Here is a 21,560-nt window from a genome sequence, read left to right as displayed (position 1 = left end):
CCACCCTTGGACAGATCACTGGCTCTCATGGCAAGGCGACCCTTCAGTGTAATGAGGTGATCGAGAGCACGGGCATCAGGATTTTACTGGTCTTGGTGTGTTAGAATTCTTGGCCCGACACCCACCAACTGTGTGACTTTAAACCAGATAGGACGTCCATCTGATGCTCAGTTTTCTCATCTTCAGAGAGCAAGGGATAACTTACAGCATTGTTTTGAGAATTAAGTGAGATAATCCACATAAAGCTTAACACAGTACCTGGCACATGGTAACTGCTCAATAAAAAATAGCTATTCTAGTACAAACTCTGCTTAACCATCCTTGAGGGAGTCCTCTTGCTGGACCAACCAACTGGCTCCCTCAGGAAGACACACCCACAGACGCCCCCACATAGGAACGCTCTCAGCCAGGGAAGCTCTCCTCTACCATCTGCCTCTACCGGGCGTGGCCATAGTCACGCCCACCTAATGTCAATTGTGTGTGTTCCTCACCTGTTTATGCCTGTTCCATTTTTACTGTAATTACCTATTCAATTAGCTATTACATAACCATAAAATGTGGCTGGGCAAAGAATTTCCAGGAAAACTAGGGTGAATGCTTTGAAAAGAATAAATACAGGTGAGTTGCTTTTTAAAATCCTGTCAAATGGGCGTAGGTGCAAGAACTATAAAAAAAGCAAAAGTAAAAGATTAGGTTTCTACACTCACGTTACTTTGCCACTGGCTCTGCTTGAAATCAAAACTGGAAATCAGATAGTCGTGTGTTAGGGGCTTGGTTTAAGGAAGAAAGAAGTGGATCTTGAGTGAGATGCTCGTTCTCAAAGGGCTTAGGTCCTACCTCAATGAGGTAAGATAGACAGGTTTAAAATTAAAAAGACAAATGTTTATTTTTCAATGAATTCCCATTAGCACTGACTTTTCTTTTTCACCAAAATAACTGACCAGTAAATAACAAATGGTATAATTGTTCCAAAATGCAGCCTTCCAGGCTCAAGGATATGCTGAAGAAAGTGGGGAGAGAAATATACGAGTGGAGTCTTTACGCCCAAGAGGCTCAGAAATGACCTTGCACAGAACGAGGGTGGATCATGAAACAGGTGACCTCTTAGGTGAGGCTGTGGTTAAAGTCAAGGGTCAGAGAAGGAAAAGAAAAAGAAATAGAGGCAAGTACAGGGTTCAAGTCCCAACAGAACGACTAACATATTGTGTGACCGTGGACTGGCGTCTTCCTGTACGGGGCTTTGGTCCCCTGCGCTGTAAATGCATTGAATTAGGCAATGCCCATTGTCTTCCCGGGATTCCCATTCTATGCCACTAATGTCACGTACGAAGATGTCAAAACACCTCGCTCTCCCATCAGACCCTCCGCGTGGTACTGAGGGGCGCCGGTGGGGTGTTATCACACAGGTGCTAAGTGGCCCTTCCAGTATGGAATCTGGCTGCCCTTCCAAGCGAGTCCCCATCAATGCTATCAGCTCACAGGCTGTCTCAATAATCATTCAGCTGCCCCACGAAGGGAGAGGATGCAAATCTATATTTTCTGCCATTAAAAACTCCCCAAGGTACATTGCCAAGGGGGAAAAAAAAAGCAAAGTTGCAGAATAGAATCTTCAACATGTTCCCATTTTTATTTGTACTTGCACAAAAAAAGGCATTCCCAAACTGTTACTAGGGATTTTTTTTTTTCTGGAAGGGTGGGCCCACAAGGGACTCCAACTGCCTTCTGACGCATTTCTATACTGTTGATTTTTTTTAACCACTTGCACAATCAGAAAAACACACAACAGTATCTTTTAAAGAGTCCAAAAAAAAGTTGAGCTGGGCTGCCTGTAGATTCTCTGCTCCCCAGATTTTTCTCTCCTCCAGCCCATCCGCTTCCCATCCTGCTGGCCACACCAGTGACGGCTCAGACCACAATGCAGATTTCAATAGAAACAGAGAAACAAGGAGGTTTACGGGGCGTGCTGTGACATCACAAAGCAAGGAAGTGGCAGAACCCAGATCCGTCACATCCAAGTCACAGCCCCCAGTCCATGAAGGAGGGGCTCTACCAGAGTGTTCCTGGCTGTCGTTGGGCTGGGGCCATCTTTTGCTATTCCTTACACTGTTGTCCTTAAAGTGTTCTGGGGAAACACTTGCATTGCACTGACCTGGGATGGATGTTAAAATGCAAATTCCAGGACCCTCAGATGCCCCCAACCACCACCTCTGAGGCTGGACCCACAGATCTGAATTTCAACACTCTAGGGTGATTCTTAAGCACAACAAAGTTTAAAAGGCAAAACTGCGCCATTTGCAACAACAGGGATGGACCTCGAGGGTATTACGCGGAGCGAAATAAGTCAGACAGAGAAAGACAAACACAAATGAGTGATTTCACTCATGTGTGGAAGATAAACAAACACATAGAAGTGGAGACTAGATTGGTGGTTACTACAGGGGAAGAGGGTGGAAGAAGGGTGAGACGGATAAAGGGGCACAGGCGTTCGTTGACGGACAAAACTAAACTATTGGGGGTGAATACAATACAGTCTACACCGAAACTGATCCATGATGATGTACACCTGAAATTTACAGAATGTTATAAACCAAGTGACCTCAACAAAATAATTTAAATAGAATTACTGCCATAGAAATTGCTAGGATCTCTTCCTAATCTTGGCCTCACGCTTGGCTTTAGATGGGTTAATTTGCTTGTGGACACACACAAGCCCCCGAGCTGGAGAGGTGATCATCTGCAATGGGCACTGAATACAGGCTGGTCAATCCAGGAACGCCCCAGGTCACGCCCCTCACCTCCACCCCCCACCCCCACCATCAGCATCCATCCCACACACTGGGCTCCTGCTCTCTCTGCCTTAGCCAATTAGTGTGAAATTTGATTTGCGCTAATCAGCTTGAGCAAAGGGAGCACAAAATTAATTTAATGCGTTAATTTTGAGTTCCTACAGAACCCAAGTCAGGAGCCCAAAAGACGACCAGTCCTTTCAAACTGGGGAAATGACCGACGATTTTCACAGAGACAAGCAGCCCCTGAACTTCCCCTGTCCCCACAAATCCCTCTCTTCCCACATCTCGGGGCCCAGGGGCTTTGTCCACAGAGGTGAGGGGCGGGCACCACGCCCAAGGCTGTTAGGTGAATGCCAGCAGAAAGGCAGCTTAATGAGGGGGAGAGCCCGGTGTGCAAAGCCAGAAGTGTCCTTGCAGATTACTCAAGGACGAATTAACAGGAAATCATCGGAAAACCTCCCTGGATCCACCACTTGGCCAAACCATTACTTAGGGACAATGACTCCAAGGGTCCGTTAGAGAGACGCAGACAGGCATGAATGAATTTGCTGTACGTTTTGCATCGACCCAAACAGAAATCATCTATCCCGCGCCCTGGCATCACGTGCAGTTTGGGGAGCAGAGGGTGACGGGGATTTGGTAGATGTCAAATTCCAAGCACACCTGGGCTCCCTTGGGCTGTCACTGTCACTTGTCATTCACTATGTGAGCACCTACTGTGTACCCGGCCCCGCCTTCAAGGACCCAGCATCGAGTTGGGGAGATAAAGGCAAATATGGGGCCCCACATGCCTCAGCCTACCCCTGCCCCTGGCTCTTGTACTCAAAGCCTCTCGAGACGCCCAAGATGCCCTTCGCTACGAGAGCACAAGGCGAGCATGCTTCCACTCTCTTCTAGCGCTTTCCAGTGGAACCAAAAGGATCTGTTCGTGCTAAGCCCTTGTATGGGAAACAGCTCTCAGTCCTCAAATGCTGAGGATAGACACGGGTGGAGCACTGGCACATGCCATCTTCTTCAAGCCCCTCAAATGCCTAATGAGGAGGGCATTTTTGTTACTCCTTTTCAACAGAATGGGAAACTGAGGCACTGAACTTTGAAATGATTAGCCCAAGATCATAGCTTGTAAGTCGCAGAGGGAGTCCAGCCCAGGAAGCCCAAGTCCCGCGTCCTGGCTCATAACTACAGCACTTTCTTCTGTCCCAAATCTGCCGTCCAGCACAATTGCCCACCCCCAGGCCCCTGGGGTCAGCGGAGCAGGCGTCACTGTTCACCTGGAGCAGAGCAGGAGGCAGCGGCTCAGGGCTGTCAGCTTGGACAGCCAGAGGGGTGCAGAGCAAAGGTCAGCTAAGACCTGGACCTCAACCACCCTGTGGGGCCACGGACAAAGGGAGCCTGTGCGGGGCCCCATCCCCATAAACCTGAGCAACTCAAAGAGAAAAGGAAAAACCAAATCGGGAAAAAAGAAAAAGAGAATGGGAGAGAAAATGAATCCACAGGGGAAGGGCCAGCCCAACTGCAGAGCCAGCCAGCTGGTACACTGTTTGTTTGTCAAGGAGATTAAGCCGTGGCTTCAGTCTCGAGGTACCTGCGCCCAAAGCTGTCATTAGGGGAAATTCAGAACAAATCTCCAGCTTAGTGGCGAGCTCCAGGGCTCCCCAGAGACGCACACCGGGCACGAGTTCAGGCACCACGCTGTGTATTTCTCTTCCCAGCAGGGAATAGCACCCACTACCAAGTAACAGCAAGAGTTATCTTCATAATATCCAGACCCAAGACCATGCTTCCTGCGTGCCCAGCACAGGTTCACCCCCAGAGTCCTCGCAGCAACATGGAGAGGGAGGTCCTGATCTCTCCAGATTGCAGAGGGGGAAACTGAGTCACCAGCGTGCACATAGTCACCCAAGGATGCCCAGCCAGCCAGCGGCAGAGCTGGATGTGAATCAAGCCTGGCTCCAGAACCTTCACCCCCAACCACAACATCAAATCGCCTCTTGGGGGCTCAAAATACACACGCCGGGTGAGCTAGTAAAGGTTTGAGTGAGCCAAGGAGTAGAGGAGGACGCCAAGCGCCGGCACACCCGTGTCAGTGGAAATGGGGCCACTTCTGGAAGAACGCCCAGAGAAGGGGCACCTTTGAGCGGGGCACGTGGGGATGACATCACCGCCCCGCCGTGGCGGGAGGAGGGGCGGTTAGGGGCTTTCATGAGCTTCAGGAGGGGCCTTCGAGGTTCCCTAGAGACCCCAAAAGAGGAAATGACCCCCCGGATGTCATCACCTACACGACCCTTATTGAAAATGTCCTTTGGTCCCTCCCTCATCTTTAGGATGGAGTGTAGACCGCCAACACGACTCTCATAGCCCTACGATCTGGCCCAGCTTCATGGCCTGATCCCCACCCCATAACCACTCCCCCCCCATACACGAGACACTCAAACAACCAGGAATGCATGTGCCAGACCAGGTCCCCACTCTCCGTCTCACTCGCGCTGTTTCCTCCACCTGGGATGCTCCCCTACCTCATCACCTGGCCAGCTCCTACTCATCCTTCAAGACCCATCCTCCAAGAAGCCCTCCCCAACCTCATTCCCATCTATGTGGATGCTCCTTCTCCATCACCGGCTGTTTGGAATCAGCCAGACCTGGGTTCCAATCCAGGCTCTGCTACTCCTCAGCTGTGTGATGTTGGACAAATTGCTTCCCCTCTCTGGTCTTTACTTTCCTCATCTGGAACATGGGAGTACTAACACCTTCCTGGGAGTTTGATTGGAAGGTAAAATTAGATAATGCAGGTAGAGGATTTATCACAGCACCCGGCATAGACACACCGCTCATTAAATGTTCCTTTAATGATTAAATTCAGCATTATTCCACTCATTCATTCAATCCAAATTGAATGATTTGAGGGGTAAGAAATAGCTAAGATGTATCATTATCTCTGAGGAACACAGTCTACCGCAGGGTGGATGAAAAAAATTTAAATATACGTCAGTGATAGTGGAGATGTGTGAAGGTTTGCTTTGTAAGAGGCTACAGTGCGATGACTATCTTATATGCACCTCCTCATTGCAACCCCGTGGAGAAGAATATGGAACTATTACTGTCACCATTTCGCTGATGATGACACAAAGGCTCAGAGACTTGAAGAATTTGCCCCCAATCTCGTAGCAATAAGGGTACAAAGCCAGCTGTCCTGACGGACCCTCCGCTCCTGTACCAAACATGCCAGGTCAGTCATCATACCCATCGCTGACCTTGGACAGTTCCCAGCTTCTTCATTCGTGTCGCAAGAGAAGAGACTGTGGCCCTGATTGTTATATGGAGAAACTGAGACAGACAGAAAGGACATTCCAGCTGTGCCCACCTCTGCGGGGCCTCAGCTAACCCCACTGTGGTCCTCGATGAACCTGCACACACTCTGGCCACAGAGCCGCTGCAGCCAGCCGTCCGCAGGAAGGAGACCCTCCCCGCAGGCTCCAGCAGGTGAGGCCCACGAGGCCCTAATATCCTGAGTCAGACAGGAAGCAGGCTGTCGCATTCTCCTGGGGACGAGGGAGCTTCCACCTCCAGGCCCCACAGAGGCACAGGGCTGTGGCGAGCACAGGGCTGGGAGTCAGGAGACCTGGATGCGACCTTGACCCGTCCCTATGTGACTACAGGACCTCCGGCAAGTCGGTTCCCCTCCCCTCCCGGAGGTAACCTGCCGGGCACACTCATGAACCGAACCCCGCCCCCCTGGTGCTTTGCAAATGGACTTTCTGACCTAAATCTCCAGCCCCGACTGTATCCTGGTGGGTTCTCTCAGCCATTCCGTACCCAAAAGTGAAATTTCTCAGGCTGACCAGAGCAGACAACCGAGCGCGCGGGCCTCCGGCTTTTGCCATAAATAACGTCTTGGGGGGAAAACCCAGAAGATATTCCAAAGAGAAGAAAGCACCCCCCTCTCACGTAGCCCCGTGTGCTCTCGAAGCCTTACAGGTACTTCCTACGAGACGGGGCTGCTTTCTTGTGAAAATATGAAACCCCACTTTGCATCGAGGCAGATTTTGCACGCTTGAAGAATATTGACAGCCGGCTTCTCCGAGGCTCCTGATCTCTTTCGCTCCTTCGCAAATGAAGCCCTTAAATCATCTTGCAGTAATGTTGTCTCCTTAATAGGCCTAGTCAAATGGCGTTTCCACTGACGAGGCACAACGTTTCAGCAACGTTTCTATCCGTTGTTTTCCCCCATGCTGAGACAAGGGGGTGGGGCGCAGAGGCCGTGAAAGGGGGCAGGGTGTCTTCGTGACCCACGGCCCTGGAGGAGTGTCTACGCCCCGGCGTTTCATAGAAACTCTCTTCTGAGAAAGAGAAGCGCATGCAAGGAGCTCCCTTCTCTAGGTCCTCAGGCCTAAGGTTTCTCAGAGTGTGGTCCAGGGACCAGCAGGTTCCGCCTCACCTGAGAACTTTTTAGAAATCCAGAAGCTCCAGGGCCACCCCAAGCCCACTGACGCAGAACCTCTAAGGTGGGGGTCCAGCATCCTCTATTCTAACACATCCTCCGGGGGATTCTGGCGCACTTTCGAGGATGAGCACCGCTGCTCTAATGCAGCATGACCTCCTGCATCAGGACCACCTCAGGCTTGTTAAAGAAGCAGAGAAGAACCCCCCCGCCCCCCATCAAGATTACCTCCTGGGTCAGACCCTTGGGAGCTGGGACTGGGGGACTGCAGGGTTAGCAGCTCCTCCCAGGTGATTCGGATGCTCTTTATAGTGCAAAAACAACCAATATAAATCCATAGCATTTGGGGGGGGGGGGGGGAAGGAAATTAGAGCCCTTTCTTCAAATAAAATCCTACTTGGACCCCAATACGATAGCATTTACAGCCACAGCTTGTGGGACACCGGGAGAAGGAAGGGAGGGAGCCAGGCTTCTGAGCGCTGAACCAAGCAACTACAGAATATTCTACCCAGGTTCTCGGCATCTTTGCATCACAAATGTTTATACAAAGGTGTATGGAGCCTTGATCTTTTCACCAAATCTGAACCGCCATGGATGATAAGATGCAAGTGTAAGACAAAAAAGTGCCCCCAATGTCCAGTGTAAGATGTCGTTGATCATGAAGATGGATCCCGACTCCGGAGATGTACAAAGGTGGAAGATAACGCACCTCTGAGAATCGACAAAATACAGAATGAAACCAAAGAAGTGCATCTACGGTGATTGGTGCACGTTTGGGAGTTCTGGAACCCTTTGACCTCTTCCTTGCCCTTTGGCAAGTAAGAAGAGACTCAGGGCTTCAGAAAATACTTCAAATTACTGCATCCGAAAAGGCAAGCCACAGAGTGAAAAAAGATATTTGTACTACTTATATCCAATGACTGACCTTATATCCACAATATATACAGAATTGCTACAATCAATAAGAAAAGCAATAGGCAAGACTTGACAGACTGATTTCCCAAAGAGGATAACCAAATAGCCAAAAACAGGTGAAAAGGTGCAAATTAAAATCACAGTGTGGGACCACTGCACACCCACAAAAACCACTAACTGAAAAGGACAGACAATACCAAGTGCTGGCAAGGATGTGGAGCAACTGAACGCTCACCCATTGCCAGGGGAGTGAAAATTGACACAAACACCTTGGCAAACTATCTGGCAGTAGCTATTAAAACTGAACACCGAAATCACTTAAAATTTCATTCCTAGGTTGTGTGCATCAGAAGACGTGTAAGAATGTTCACAGCAGCCTTACTTATGATCGGTCAAAACTGGAAAGACCCGAATCTTCCTTTAGAGTAGAATGGATAACAGCGGTCTATACACATCATGGAACACTCTACAGCAACAAGAATGAGTAACACACAACCCCCACAATAACTCGGATGCATGTCCAAGCATAATGTCAAGTGAAAGAAAGCAGGGGGCCAGCCCGGTGGTGTAGAGGTTAAGTTCATGCACTCTGCTTCAGTGGCCCAGGCTTCATGGGTTCAGATCCCAGGCATGGACCTATACACTGCTCATCGAGCCATGCTGTGGCAGCATCCCACATACAAAATGGAGGAAGATTGGCATATATGTTAGTTCACGGACAATCTTCCTCAAGTAAAAAGAGGAAGATTGGCAACAGATGTTAGCTCAGGGTCAATCATCCTCAGAGAAAAAAAAAATGAAGGAAGGAAGAAAAAAATGAAAGGAAGCAGACACAAATGAGTACACACGTTTGATTGCATTTAGTAAAGTTCAAAAATGGGGGAAAACTAACCCTTAGTGTTAGAAGTCAGTTCGGTGGTTACCCTTGGAGGGTAGTGGCTGAAAGGGGGCATGGGGGGGGATTTGGGAGGAGCTGGGAATGATCTCTGTCTCAGTCTGGGTGCTGGTTGCATTGGTGTGTTCACTTTGTGAAAATTCGTTGAGCTGTGTGCACTTTTTTGCATGTTGGACCTTAATATAAAGTTTAAAAAGATGGCGGTAAAGGAGAAAGAGGAGGAAGCCGAGGGAGGGAGAGGATTTGGGAAGGGGGAGGAAGAAATCCTAAGCTCAGTCGCCTAAATGTGCTTCCCAGATAACGAACCGCTCTGACTCCCAGCTGAATCCTTTTTTAGGGAATTGACCTCACTCTATGAACGTTGCTGAGGTCGCACCTCGCCATATCCGTTAGTGTCCTTTTTATGAAGACTCATGGGAGAAACTTCTGTAATATCTCACTGCCCTGCAAAGTTATTCTTATCTCAGGCAACAGGGGTGTGTGTGTGTAAGCTAGGTACACTGTGTTTATGGAATATCTTGGTTTGCTCTTTGCTTTGGTTGCTAGGAAGCTCAGTGTCAAAATTCCAGCCCACCTTTAGTGGTTCCATTCGCCCATTCTGTGTCTGCTCTGCACAGGGGCTGGGCCAAGGTGATGAGCAAGACACATCCCTGCCCTTGGGTCTCACCATCTGGCTGGGACGCAGGTCTGCAGGAGGTGGTTAGAATGCACCCATCAATGCCATGAGGGGAAGCACAGGGCCAGTGGTTGCATATAGTGGGGGCCTAACCCACCCTTAGAGAATCAAGGAAGGCTTCCTGGAGGAAGTGCCACTTGACTTAAGTGAGAAGGGATGAGCAGGCATTAACCAGGTGAAGAGGGTGGAGGGCAGTGTTCCAGGCAGAGGGAACAGCATGTTCAAAGGCCATGAAACAAAAGTGAGTCTGAGGCCAATGGCAAAGTTCTATTTTCTCTTTCCCTGGTTGGTATACTCGTCAACTCTTATTTCCCTTTGCTCTGATTTTCTCTTAAATTTTGTCTTACTTTTTCAAGGCCCCATACATCTTACATGACCATGTGTGATACAAAGACACAAAGAACCCAGCAGAATTTTCTGTAGGTGCCGGCACTGGTTGGTCTGGTCCAGGGCTCAGAAGCCTGGCTCCCTCCCTCCCTTCTCCCAGTTCCCCAGAGGCTGTGGCTCTAGATGCTAAAGATGCGCATCTCATCCCTCCCTCTCGCCACATCTCCCCCAGCAGGGCAGCCACTGCAGCGCAAGCCCCCACATCCCACCTGACAGCTCGTGATGAATTACCGCATTGCATGTCAGCTCCGCGGGAAGGAATTTCGGCAGGGAAGTCACTGATGTTCCCCGCCAGCCCACAGCTCTCCGATCTTTTGCTTCTGCTTCTCCACTCATTGCTGCTTCCAGCAAGAGGGGTCAGGCTCTTGTTCTCTAGAGCCTCGAGCCAGAACATGAGGTGCATGGGCGCCACCTCCTCTGCTCCTTACAGTCTTTCCCCTAAGAGGGCACAGGCTCCTGGTGCAGCAGCTCAGCCCAGCTCCTAACTATGTGCAGACGGGACTGACTTCCAAGCTCCTGCTTCTTCCTCGTGCATGGCCCACTCAACAGTGGATGCTTTACTGTTGCGGTGGGAGAGGGCATGAGTTACGCAGGCTGAGAATCCTTGGTGGGGAGAGTGAACACAATCATGAAGAGGATGAGAAGGGGAGAAAAGAGCCCCCTCCTCAACTTCATTCCACATCCCCATGTGAGCCAGCCATGCTCAGCTGGGGCTGGCAACGTAAGAAAAAGAATGTGCTCTGTTGCCTTGATCGTGAATCTAATTAAAGTCATCTCTATGCATCAACCAAACCAAGCACTATTATCAGTAATAATAACCCCATAGCCTCACAGGCGTAGAAAGCTCTAGTTTTGCTCTGGACTGACAGATATTATCCCACATTGCCTCAGGACCTTTGCACATGCCATATCTACTCTTCCCCCAGATCTGCACATAGATGGGACATTGAATCATTCAGATCTAGAATCAAGGCCTTCTCTGACCACTTGGGCAAAAATAGCTCCTACTCAACCTCCCTTTGTTGCCACCTCCCTCTACTTAATATCTGCAGCCCCGCACAATCTGAAACTCCTTCACTTGTTTATGTGCTTCTAGTCTGTCGGGGACTTTGCCTTGTCCCTAACCTTAACCAAGATGTCCAGTCACATGCCTGACACACAGGAGGTGCTCATACATATTTGCTGAATAAATGAGGTACACAGGGCTTCATGGAAAAAGATAGCTGAGACTAAGGACGAGGCGTGCGAAACACCCACCTGGGCTGCAAAATTTAAGGGAGTGCCAAATAATTCAGAAATTAAGATAAACAAAATTTGAATGCAATCTTCAAGAAAACCAAAATCAGTGCCAGAAATCTGTGATGAATAAAATATCAAACTTTTAAATGAAGACGGGATCCCATCCCATAGACTGTCTCACTTGTTTCACCCTAATCCTCCCCCACGGATCCTGCGTTTATTTAAGTTTGATATTTGGCTCATTATGGGTTTTTTTTTGCATGAGTTAACATTTTCACAGGTACTGCATTAAAATAGTATTTATCGTGCTGAGTCTTTTGGCGCCCCTTGAAGTTTTGCGGCCCGGATGAGCGCCTCGCTCTCCTCTCCTTATCGTAGTCCTGGCCCTGAGGGGTACGTGGAACAGCAAACTGTCCTTGAACCTTGAACGGCTCTTCTTTGCTCTCCCCACAGCTCACTGACCACGCCCCACCTTACCTTGTCTGGATTTGTTGAGAAAGCCATGGTTGACGCTAGTCTGCCTGGGGACAGGGACAGTCTGTCTCGCGTTCCCACCCTCACCCCCAAACTCAACATCCAACTACAGAAAGAAGACCCCAGCCCGGAGTCCCACACAATCTCGTCCAGTCACAAGTCCGTTTCCACCCCTCGGAGGGGACCACTACTCCGGATTTGGGGTTACTGCTCCTGTGCTGTAAACGCCCCAAGCAATAGAGAGCATCCTTCTGCACGTTTAAAAAGTTAATATGTGCGACATCACAGTTTAGTATTCTTTTGTAACTTAGTCATTTTCCTTCAGAGTTATGTCTGCGAGGGCAATCGTGTTGATTCGTGGGTGTGTAGCTGAAGGGTCAGGAAACTTTTTCTCTAAAGAGCCGGAGGGGAACTAGTTTTAGTCCTCGCAGGTCCTACCGTCTCCATCACGACTGAACTCTGCCCCCACGGCACGAGAGCAGAGACTGCACATGGAGGAATGGGCGTGGCCGTGTGCCAATAAAGCTTTATTGACAAAGACCGGGGGGACAACTGGACTGGACCCGCGGGCCACGGGTGGCTCGCCTCTTGACTCGTTTTCACTTTTGGTAACTCAAATTCGAATATAACATAAATGTGTTCATGCATTCTATCAACAGACTCCCACTGGATGTCTACACTTCTTTAACACGGCAAACGCTGCTGCTATATACCACCTGCCTTTGCATATATGCACGGGAGCAAGACTCTAGCACAATACCTAGACGCGGACTCACTGGGGCACAGGGAACGGCCAGCTTCAGCTTTCAGAGATAATGCTAAGCTGTTTAAGAGCCATGGGATCCATTTACACCGTCACCCCCAGCATGGGAGTCCCTGTTGCTACAAAGCCCTGCCAATGCTTGGCTATATCAGACTTTTCCATTTTGCCCGTCTGAAGTGTGAAACAGCATTTATCGTGTGTGGTGTTAATTTGCACGTCCCAATTGCTAGTGAGGCTGAGCATCTTTTCGTGAGTTTATTGGCCATCGGAATTCCTGAACCTCTGAACCCTTGAAACAAGAGTTCGCCACCTGGGAATTGCCAATTCCTATTTTTTTTTTTTTGGCCTATTTTTTGTTTCTATTGGAGTGTTTGCCTTTTTCAACTGATCTGAGGAAATTCTTTACAGATTCTGGATGCCTTTGCCAGTTACATGTGTTGCAAATTTTGTCTACGAGTCTGTGGTGTGTCTTCATTTTACACTTTGTTAACAGAAGCTGATGACTTTAAAATAGTCACATTTATTTTTCCCCTGTGATTTGTGCTTTTGTGATTTATTTAAGAAATTCTTCCCTTCAGAGCTGGATGACACGGGTGTGAATCTCAGCTCTCTGCTTGCTGGTCGTGTGGCCTCAGGAAGATATCTAACGTTCCGGGCCTCATTCTCCTCCGTTGCAAAATGGGGACAATAAGAGCATGCACCTCACAGGGTTGTTTTGAGAAGGCTTGTAAAGCGCTGAGCACAACACCAGGCTCATTGCCATCTTCCCCGTGAACAGACCTCACCCCGCACGGGGACCCCCACAGGAGGGACACGGCTACCTTGCTCTCCAGCAGGTCTGTGCTCTGCCGGAGTTCATTCCGAGACTTCTCCGATCTTTCTAGCTTCTTTCTCAGCATTGTAAGCTCCTCCTACAAAAACAAACACCTTAATAGAAGTCTTTCGGGACCACAGGTGTTAAGAGTGGCCAGGGAACAGAGTGGGTGATTCGGCCAGCCTGTCTGTGAGGATGCCCAGATGCCAAGTGCCTACAAGGGACCTTTTCTTTCACCATTTCCAAACACCAACATCTCTGCTCATGCAAGCCTGGTTCACATCAGCCCGGTCTAGGGGCTGAATGCGGGTTCTCGAAATGGATCCATTGCTTAACCTGAGACCGGGCACGCCTGGGTGAGGTGGTGGCTCAGCCCTGCATCCTCCCTGAATATCACTTTACTGCCAGTGGCTCAGCACGATGCTTATGCCACCACCACTAGGGGCAACTTAAACCCCCATGCACAGCAGGCTGGCAATTGGAACTCTGGAATGCACACACAAAGGAGTACTATGCAGCCATGAAAAGAGAACAAGGCAGATTTCTAAAAAAATGGCAACCATATTACAATATACAAATGTATCAAATTAACATGTTGTATTCCTTAATTTATACAACCTTAAATGTCAAATATATTTCAATAAAAAAAATTTTTAAAGAAAATCCCCAAAAGAAGGGATATGGCATGATTCTCTAAATGTACTTTTAAGTGAAAAATGCAAATTTCAGAAGAATAAATACAGTATGCTAGCTTTTGTGTAAGAAAGAAGGGAACGAAGAGTGTGTGTATGTGCTGTATTTTGCAAAAAGAAACAAGAGGTGGGATAAACCAGAAATCAGTCAAAACGGTTACCTATCAAAGGTGGACGGAAACGGGGTGGAAGGGACAGTCAGGGGAGAGTTCTCTGAGAGGTAAGAGGGTAAAGGACTCAAAGGTCCACCAGGGGTCTCATGGGATGAGCAGTAAGTGATCATGTTCCCTGGGGGGTCGTGCTGCATCCGACCAGCCCCCATGAGCCTAGAAGGGAGCTGGGCACGGGATGGCGGGTGGTCTGTGTTCAGGGGAGAAGAGATATTTAGAAATGGCAGGGAGAGCTGCTGGGCAGAGCATTCTCAGATCAAGAATTTTCCGGGGTGGGGGCACTGGGTGTGGACACAAGGGCTAAGATGGGATCGGAGGGAGGGAGAAGCACGCAGCACCCTGCCTGCCGCATGGACCGACCTCCTTGGCATGGAGCTGCTCATCCCCGATGGCGGTACTCAGCCGGGGCCTCAGGGAACCCAGCAGCTTCCACCACGGCCAGTCCTTGACCGCCAGGAACACAGCCATGTTCTTCTGGATGCGCTGTGCGGCCAGTCGGTGAATCTGCAGGGGAAGGAGAGTGGAGATTTGAGGGGTCCTTCCCAACCCAGGTGAAGAGAAAGGAAAGACAGGAGGCAGACGGTGGCCAAAAGGATGGGGGAAATGGGTTTATATCCTAGTGGAAGGGACTGGGTAACTTTAAAAAAAAAAGCTTCCTTTCATGGAGTCAGGTTCTTAGGATCAGGAATTAAGCCACAATTGAATCTCGCATGACCTAATAATAATAACAGGACAAGGAGTGTAAAATATTACGCAAGAGGGTCACATCTTATAGAGGGATTACATTCAAAAGTCACTGTGCTAGGCAGAATCTATCTTTGAAAATCCCTGAAATTGCCCACAACAATCGATGGCCATGATTGCGTTGTGAGTTGATATTTAAGGATAGATCTCATTTTAAGTGTGTTTAAACAGGAATTCCGTGCTTCTCACACTTGTGTGCATCAGAATTACCTGGAGACTTGTTAAAACACAGAGGGCCGGGCTCCACCCCCTGAGGGTCCGATTCAGCAAGGCCGGGGCGGGGCCCGAGAATTTGCGCTACTAACAAGTCCCCAGTTGATGCGAAGGCTGCTGGTCCGGGGACCACACTTGGGGAGCCGCTGACCTAATTCATTCTTTTGTAGGTGAGACTCTTGCTGACTTACGCGCCAGAAGATCCTTTCCCGTCATCACCGTTACAACGGCCAATACTTGTACAGCTGGTGTGGTGCTTCCCGCGGGCCAGGAACTGCCCCGAGCATCTCACCCACTTTAGCTCAATCCTCACGACAACCCGTGAAGGGGGTTGTTATTATTATCTCCATTTTACCAATGGGGAAACTGAGGCACAGAGAGGTTAAAGTCACGTGCCTAGTGTCACACAGGTTCTCAGCGGCAGAGTTGGGATTTGAGCCCACGCAGTCCAGCTGCAGACAGAGCCCAGGCTCATAATTACCCTCTACTCCAAGGGCATAAGGTCCTCGAGGGCAGGGCCAGTGGGATTGCCCACAATACTTGAATTATCCAGGCTCTTGCTTTTTTCTGCTTTGCCAAGCGCATGTACTTGACTTTACAAATTCACATAAGCTGGAGGCCCATGTAATGAGACTTCAGGCTAGTAGTACTAATTAACAGTGACAATACTAAGGTAATAGTACTGAGTATTTATTGAGCAGTTACTATGTGCCTCATTGCATACTAAGTGCCCTTTATCTCATTTTCCCTTCGCCCAGCTTCTAAGCAGTGGGGGTGGGATTCGAGCACAGGTCTTGTTTGTCTCCAAACCTGCGCTGCCTTCTCTCCATTTTCAGGCTACAGAGAGGAAATTCAGTCTCCAGAGAGCTCCGAGGATGGTGGCCCAGGATGGGTCACAACTGTAGACGCTAAGCTTGCCCTTTAGTCCCAAAGGCCTCTGTGGCTGGGTCCTGACCATCCCCCATCTGCTGACCCCTGAAAGCCAAGTTTTCCAGAGATGGGACAGGTTGAAACCATGAACCGACCCAGGAGGGCTTGGACAAGCTCCTGGATATCTAGATTGAGGCCAACATCATTGGTAACTTGCTGTCAACATCCTGGAAACAATCACAGCATCTTGCAAAGCATCACTTGAGTCTCACCGCTCAGAGTGGCTCGTGGACCAGCATCACTGGCACCGTCATGGGACACACGCAAACTCCCGTGCCCGCCCTGGATCCATCAGATCAGAATCTGCGCGTTAACATTATCCCGCAGCAGATTCACGCACGAGAGTGAGAAGCGCGGGATTCCAGCCCCTGGACCAGCAAGAGAGCTGCTTTCCCAGGATCTCACTCCTCTGCCAGGCTCACGAGGCAGGCCGACCTCCATACCTTCAGCTTCTTGAATTCCTGGCGAGACAGAAAGCCCTTGCAAGTCGCCTGGAAAAAAACGATGCTATGAATCAGCATCTTCTCTCGCTGTTTCTCAAGCCTGGAGACCACGCCCGCCTTGAGGAAGACCTGGAAGGAGAGAAGGCTGCAGGTGACTTCGCCGCCGCATCAGACTGTCTGAAGTGGGAGGCGGTTGCCACTCAGACCCCAGTTTTCTTGTATCCGCCTGAAATGTTTGTTAGGAGATGCCCTTAACTGAGGGTCTGAATTATCAAAGCATCTTGTCTCTGACTGCTCCTCCCTCCCTTCTTCCAGCCCCTGGATATGCACGGTGTGGTCCACACGCCAGCAGCATCGTGGCCACCCAGAGATGCAGAAGCTGGGACCCTACCCCAGACCTGCCGGATCAGAGCCAGCATTTCAACACGATCCCCAGGGGATCCACACACATTCCTTTGAGAACCACTGCTAGGACAGACCTGTCGAAACTGCTCTGTGTACTAGAATCACCTGGGGGGGGGGGTCGTCAATGCAGATTCTGAGGCCTCACGCCAGGAAAGTATGAGCCAGTGGGCTTTTGTGTCAGGCCTGGGATGTGCATTCTCTTTGATATGTGTCACCCGCCATCTGAGGGAAGCTGTGCCCCAGAAATACTGGGTCTTGCCTTAGAAGGAGAGGCAGAGAATGTGGGGGAGGTGAGGGCAGCCCTCCTCAGTCAGGAGAGGACGGGGCCAGGCTCGTGCCACCCACAGAAGGGGCTCAGGCATCTAGCAGAAAACAGCTTGAGGTCCACAATTTCCAGGCCTTGGCTCGTCAATAATGGATGAGGCCTCTGCAGCAGAGTGATCAATGCCTCCTCGGGCACCCCGCAGGGCTGCCTTCGAACAGACTGCAGGGCAGACAGGAGGGTTTTCCGAGAGCCCGTGAAGCTTTGGGGTCTGGCCTCCTCCCGCCAACGTGGTCGGGGAGCTGTGTTGTTCTCGCCTCCCCAGAGGCAAAGGAAAGATGCTCTAGCCGTGGGATCCGAGTCAGTGATAGGAGAAGCGATGCTTTTCAGAAGACTTTATGCTGCTTATTTCTATAAACAGCCCTGGGAGTCTCTTTGCCAGATGTGGCTTATAACCCCAAAGATGCCTCTCTCTGGAGGCACTGGGTAGCTCCATCTTAATCAGTGATGTTATCAAGGAATCGCTGACGTTATCGATTAATGGCCAACATTTTACGGAGGCCTTACTGCGTTTTGGATCTGAACTAACCACCTGATACACAGCTAAAGCCCTTTACATGCACAATCCTCTGTGGTCGCTATTAAGATGCCCCCATTTTACAGCAGGATAAACCAAGGCTAAAAAAAGGCATTTCCCACAATCCTCCACTAGCAAATGGCAATACCAGGATTTATCTCCTTCTACCTGACTCCAGACAAGACTGTAATTATCACCAAAGGTAATTGACATTTGTATGCCAGCTGCATTTTTCAAAGCTCTTCCTCCTGTGTCTCACTTTAAAACTCCAGACAACCCTCTGAGGAATCCATTGGCGCTGGGAGGCTGTGTAAGTGACTCCAGTTCATATGGCTGGGGATTGACAAACCTAAGACTTGAACCCAAAACCGTGAGTTCATGTCCTGCCCCCATTCTCCGTGTCAACATGTGGCTTCATTTCCTGGTTCATTATGATACAGATGCATGAAGTTTGCGGTTGAATTGCAATTTGATTCTAGGTGAGACAAAAGGTCTATTCTCCATGCCCCTAAACCGATTTTCTGTAATGGAGACCACTGCACTGGTCCCACAGTAAACCCTTTCTCGATGGGAAAATGAAAATTAGCACACCCAATCGGTGCTAATTCTGTTTCGTAACCCTCCATCGCTTTACAGAACACTTCCTATGAGCCAGGGCCACCAAGACAATTAGCCTCATTGAAATAATGACATGATTGACTCATTACCTATCAGATGGCCTCAATAATGACTATATTAATTTCACAAGCTGGTGAGTCCCAAAAGCTGCCATGAAAAAAAAATCAATGATCAAAGTGATGACAGCGCTAGTTCATACATTACAAAAGGCGGTGGGGGCTGCCCAAACCGCTATTGATTAAGTATGAAGCTTTCATTAAAAAGATAATTGGAAACGACCATACACAGAACTGGAATAAGTCATCGCCTCTGCGGAGTCTTATCCTGCTTTTTTTCCCCCCCTTTTAAGAGCGTATTGCTGATCAGAAGGCCGACCGTGTGTGGAATCCCACTTTTTTCATAAATGTCATGGCCCTAGTCACAGGCCTAGATAAGGCACTGAGAATCACAAAGGAAAATCTAAATTAGTCGCTTTTCATGGGTCCAGCTGCTTATCGAACCCAAGCAGAGTGTAACACCCCGACACCCCCATCTTTCAGGAATCTAGGGGGCCCACTGCTATGCAAGCTCTTTTTCCACTAAAAAATGCCGAAGGCCAAGGTTTAAAACTCTGATACAGTGACAGCTCCTATATCTGGTCCTGCTGAGGAATTAGCTCTCTCCTCTTAGTAATTTTCCAGATTAAAGGAGTTCAATTCTTTAGACACTAAAATGTTATCAGATTTGATAAGCATCTTGCCCCACTGACAAATGTTTTCGACAAGTAATGACAGCCAACCCCGGTTAAATGGCAAGTTACTGATTCCCACGGCCAATGTGGGAGGTAGAAAGCAGTGGCCCCATTTTACAGATGAGAAAACTGAGGTTCAGAGAGGCTAAATCACTCACTCAGGATGCACTCAGTTAGGAAGTGCTGGAGCCTGGGTGTGGACCAGGGCAGCCTTTTCTCTTCTCTACTTTGTAACCTTCCCACCTATTAAGGGTTAAATCCTGTGAGATATATATATATATATACATGTTGCATTTGCCCTTAGAGATCTCAGTCTAGCCTGGCTTCCAAAAGGATACATTGACCTTAATTTGCTCTTAACGGTTTCTTAGTGAACACCAAGTATTACTCAATAAAAACACTGTTTTACTATTGGGATGTTTGTGCTTATAGACTTCTTGGCCTGCCACTGTGAAACTGTGCCTAGCGATTTCTTGTCTTCCTCTGTTTTTTTCCTTGCTCTCCAATAGCTCCCGGGACAATAGCTCCTGGGATCATAAGCACTGACTTTTGCATTCATGAACTAACTGAGTACTTATCTAGACCAGTGGTTCTCAAACTTGAGCGTGCCCTGGAATCCCCTAAGGGCTTGTTACAGCCCGGACTGCTGGGTCCCTCCCCCAGAATGTCAGATTCACCAGGTCTGGGGTGGTGCCTGAGAGTTTATTTTTCTAGCAAGCTCTCCAGGGATGCAGATGCTGCTGGTCCAGGGACCATACTTTGAGAACCGCTAGTCTAGAAGGATGAAGCTCTTGGAGCCGAAGAATAATTTCTCTGATTCTGGATCATAACAACCCATGCGTAAAGAACGTATCATATGTTTCCATTAATAAATAATAGAACCCACAGTGTATTGAAAAGATCCCTGGATCGATACCGGTTTTCATAGGAGCTGTACCTGTACCTAGCTACCTATAAGACCTTGAAAGGGAGCTTACTTCCCAGAGGCACAGCTTCCTCATCTGTAGAGAAGGAATATACTAATTATCTCCCAGGAGATTGTGAGGGGAGAAAGAGAACCAATGTATGAAGTTGCCTAGCGTAGCCCTGGCTCCTGGTGGGAGCCCAGTAACCGACAGGTTTATTCTCTCTACTGGAAAGGTCTGCAAAGGTCCAGTTGCTGACAACTCCCAGCTGGATAAATCAGGTTGAAATCCCAGCAGGCTAACAGCTTCAACCATATGCTTCAGCAGGACCAAGAAGTCTGCAGGGAGAGCCCAGTGTGTCTATGGGGCAGCGATGAGTGTAAATGGTTGTGAGCCCTCCAGAGATGGAAGTGTGATGGGGCAGGCTCCTTGGGGTTCCAAGAGGTACTAATGGACAATAATGTCACTACAGTGGGCTTCTGGAGACCAGAGCCCTTCCCCAGCACCTTTCACAGCACCCGGAGGTAGAAGGCAATCAACAAAGGTTTATTGGTTGACGTTAATCACTATATAATTATGTGGGGAGACGGATGGAGCTGTTTTTCCTTTGGTCTATTCTCTCTCCAGTTTGCATTTCTAAACTTTGTCCCTTCTCCCCTGTCCACCATCTGGTCCTTGAGTTTACAATCTCTGTACCCCACTTCCCAAACTCTAACCTGTGGAACACTCGTTCTGGGAGGCAGTAAAGCATCTTCCACAAAAGCAAAAGGGTGGGAGTCCCATGGTCAAATAGTTTGGCAAGCCCTAAAAACTGTATTTTCCCTCTTGAAAACTTTAAATGTGAGCATATGAGGGCTCTGTGGAACTCTTCTCTAAATGTTTAAACATTTTTGGAAGAGCTTTTGGCTCAACACCAGTTTGTCAAAAGCTATTTCTTTCAACTCTAAAGTCCTGTATTTTCTTCCCAAGCCCTTTCTTTCCACTCACTGCCGCAAATCAGCTAGGCCTGCAGTTGCGTTACAGTTCGTTGCAAAGTAAAAGTTACAAGGCTCTGAGAGAGGACGAGCGTTTCTTCTCAGGTTTTATGGCAGCTCTTTCTGAGGCTCAGAAAGTCCTACTGAGGTCCAGAAGGTTAACTCTTGCAGAACACTGAGGTCCTGGGAGGGGGCCTCTAAAAAATGATATTTCCCGATGTTATTTCCTCCCACATTATAACATTTTATCTTCACGACCTTGTTAAGATACATGGGGCAGAAAATCGTTAGCCCTGATTTCAGTTTCATGATAAGGAGATTCTCAGAGGTAACAGACACTGAGGTAGGACACAAATCGGGTCTCATCTGGGTCCCTGGTGTGGTGGGCAGAACAGCCTAAGAAAGAAGCACTACATGGGGGCCGCCCCGGTGGTGTAGTGGTTAAGTTCGTGTACTTCACTTCAGCAGCCCGGGGTTTGCTGGTTCGGGTCCCAGACATGGACCTAC

General features: G+C 48.9%; 1 protein-coding gene across 3 annotated transcripts in view; it reads right to left on the bottom strand.

Annotated features, from left to right (window-relative positions):
* Nucleotides 1–21,560, bottom strand: part of MYO18B (myosin XVIIIB) — a 249,548-nt gene that overhangs the window by 122,088 nt on the left and 105,900 nt on the right. For all 3 annotated transcript variants that reach the window (XR_006885372.1, XM_046640628.1, XM_046640629.1), the window contains exons 23-25: nt 16,583–16,711; nt 14,613–14,756; nt 13,398–13,487 (exon numbers count right to left, since the gene is read on the bottom strand). Coding sequence is in view for 2 of the 3 variants with exons in the window: in XM_046640628.1 (XP_046496584.1) it covers nt 13,398–13,487; nt 14,613–14,756; nt 16,583–16,711 (363 nt within the window). In the remaining variant the exon portion in view is untranslated. The remainder of the gene's footprint in view (nt 1–13,397; nt 13,488–14,612; nt 14,757–16,582; nt 16,712–21,560) is intronic.

Source organism: Equus quagga, chromosome 15 (assembly GCF_021613505.1).
Source record: "Equus quagga isolate Etosha38 chromosome 15, UCLA_HA_Equagga_1.0, whole genome shotgun sequence".
Lineage (NCBI taxonomy): Eukaryota > Metazoa > Chordata > Mammalia > Perissodactyla > Equidae > Equus > Equus quagga.
The sequence above is the reverse complement of the archived record's forward strand: the minus strand, read 5'-3'. Positions and strand labels throughout refer to the sequence as shown.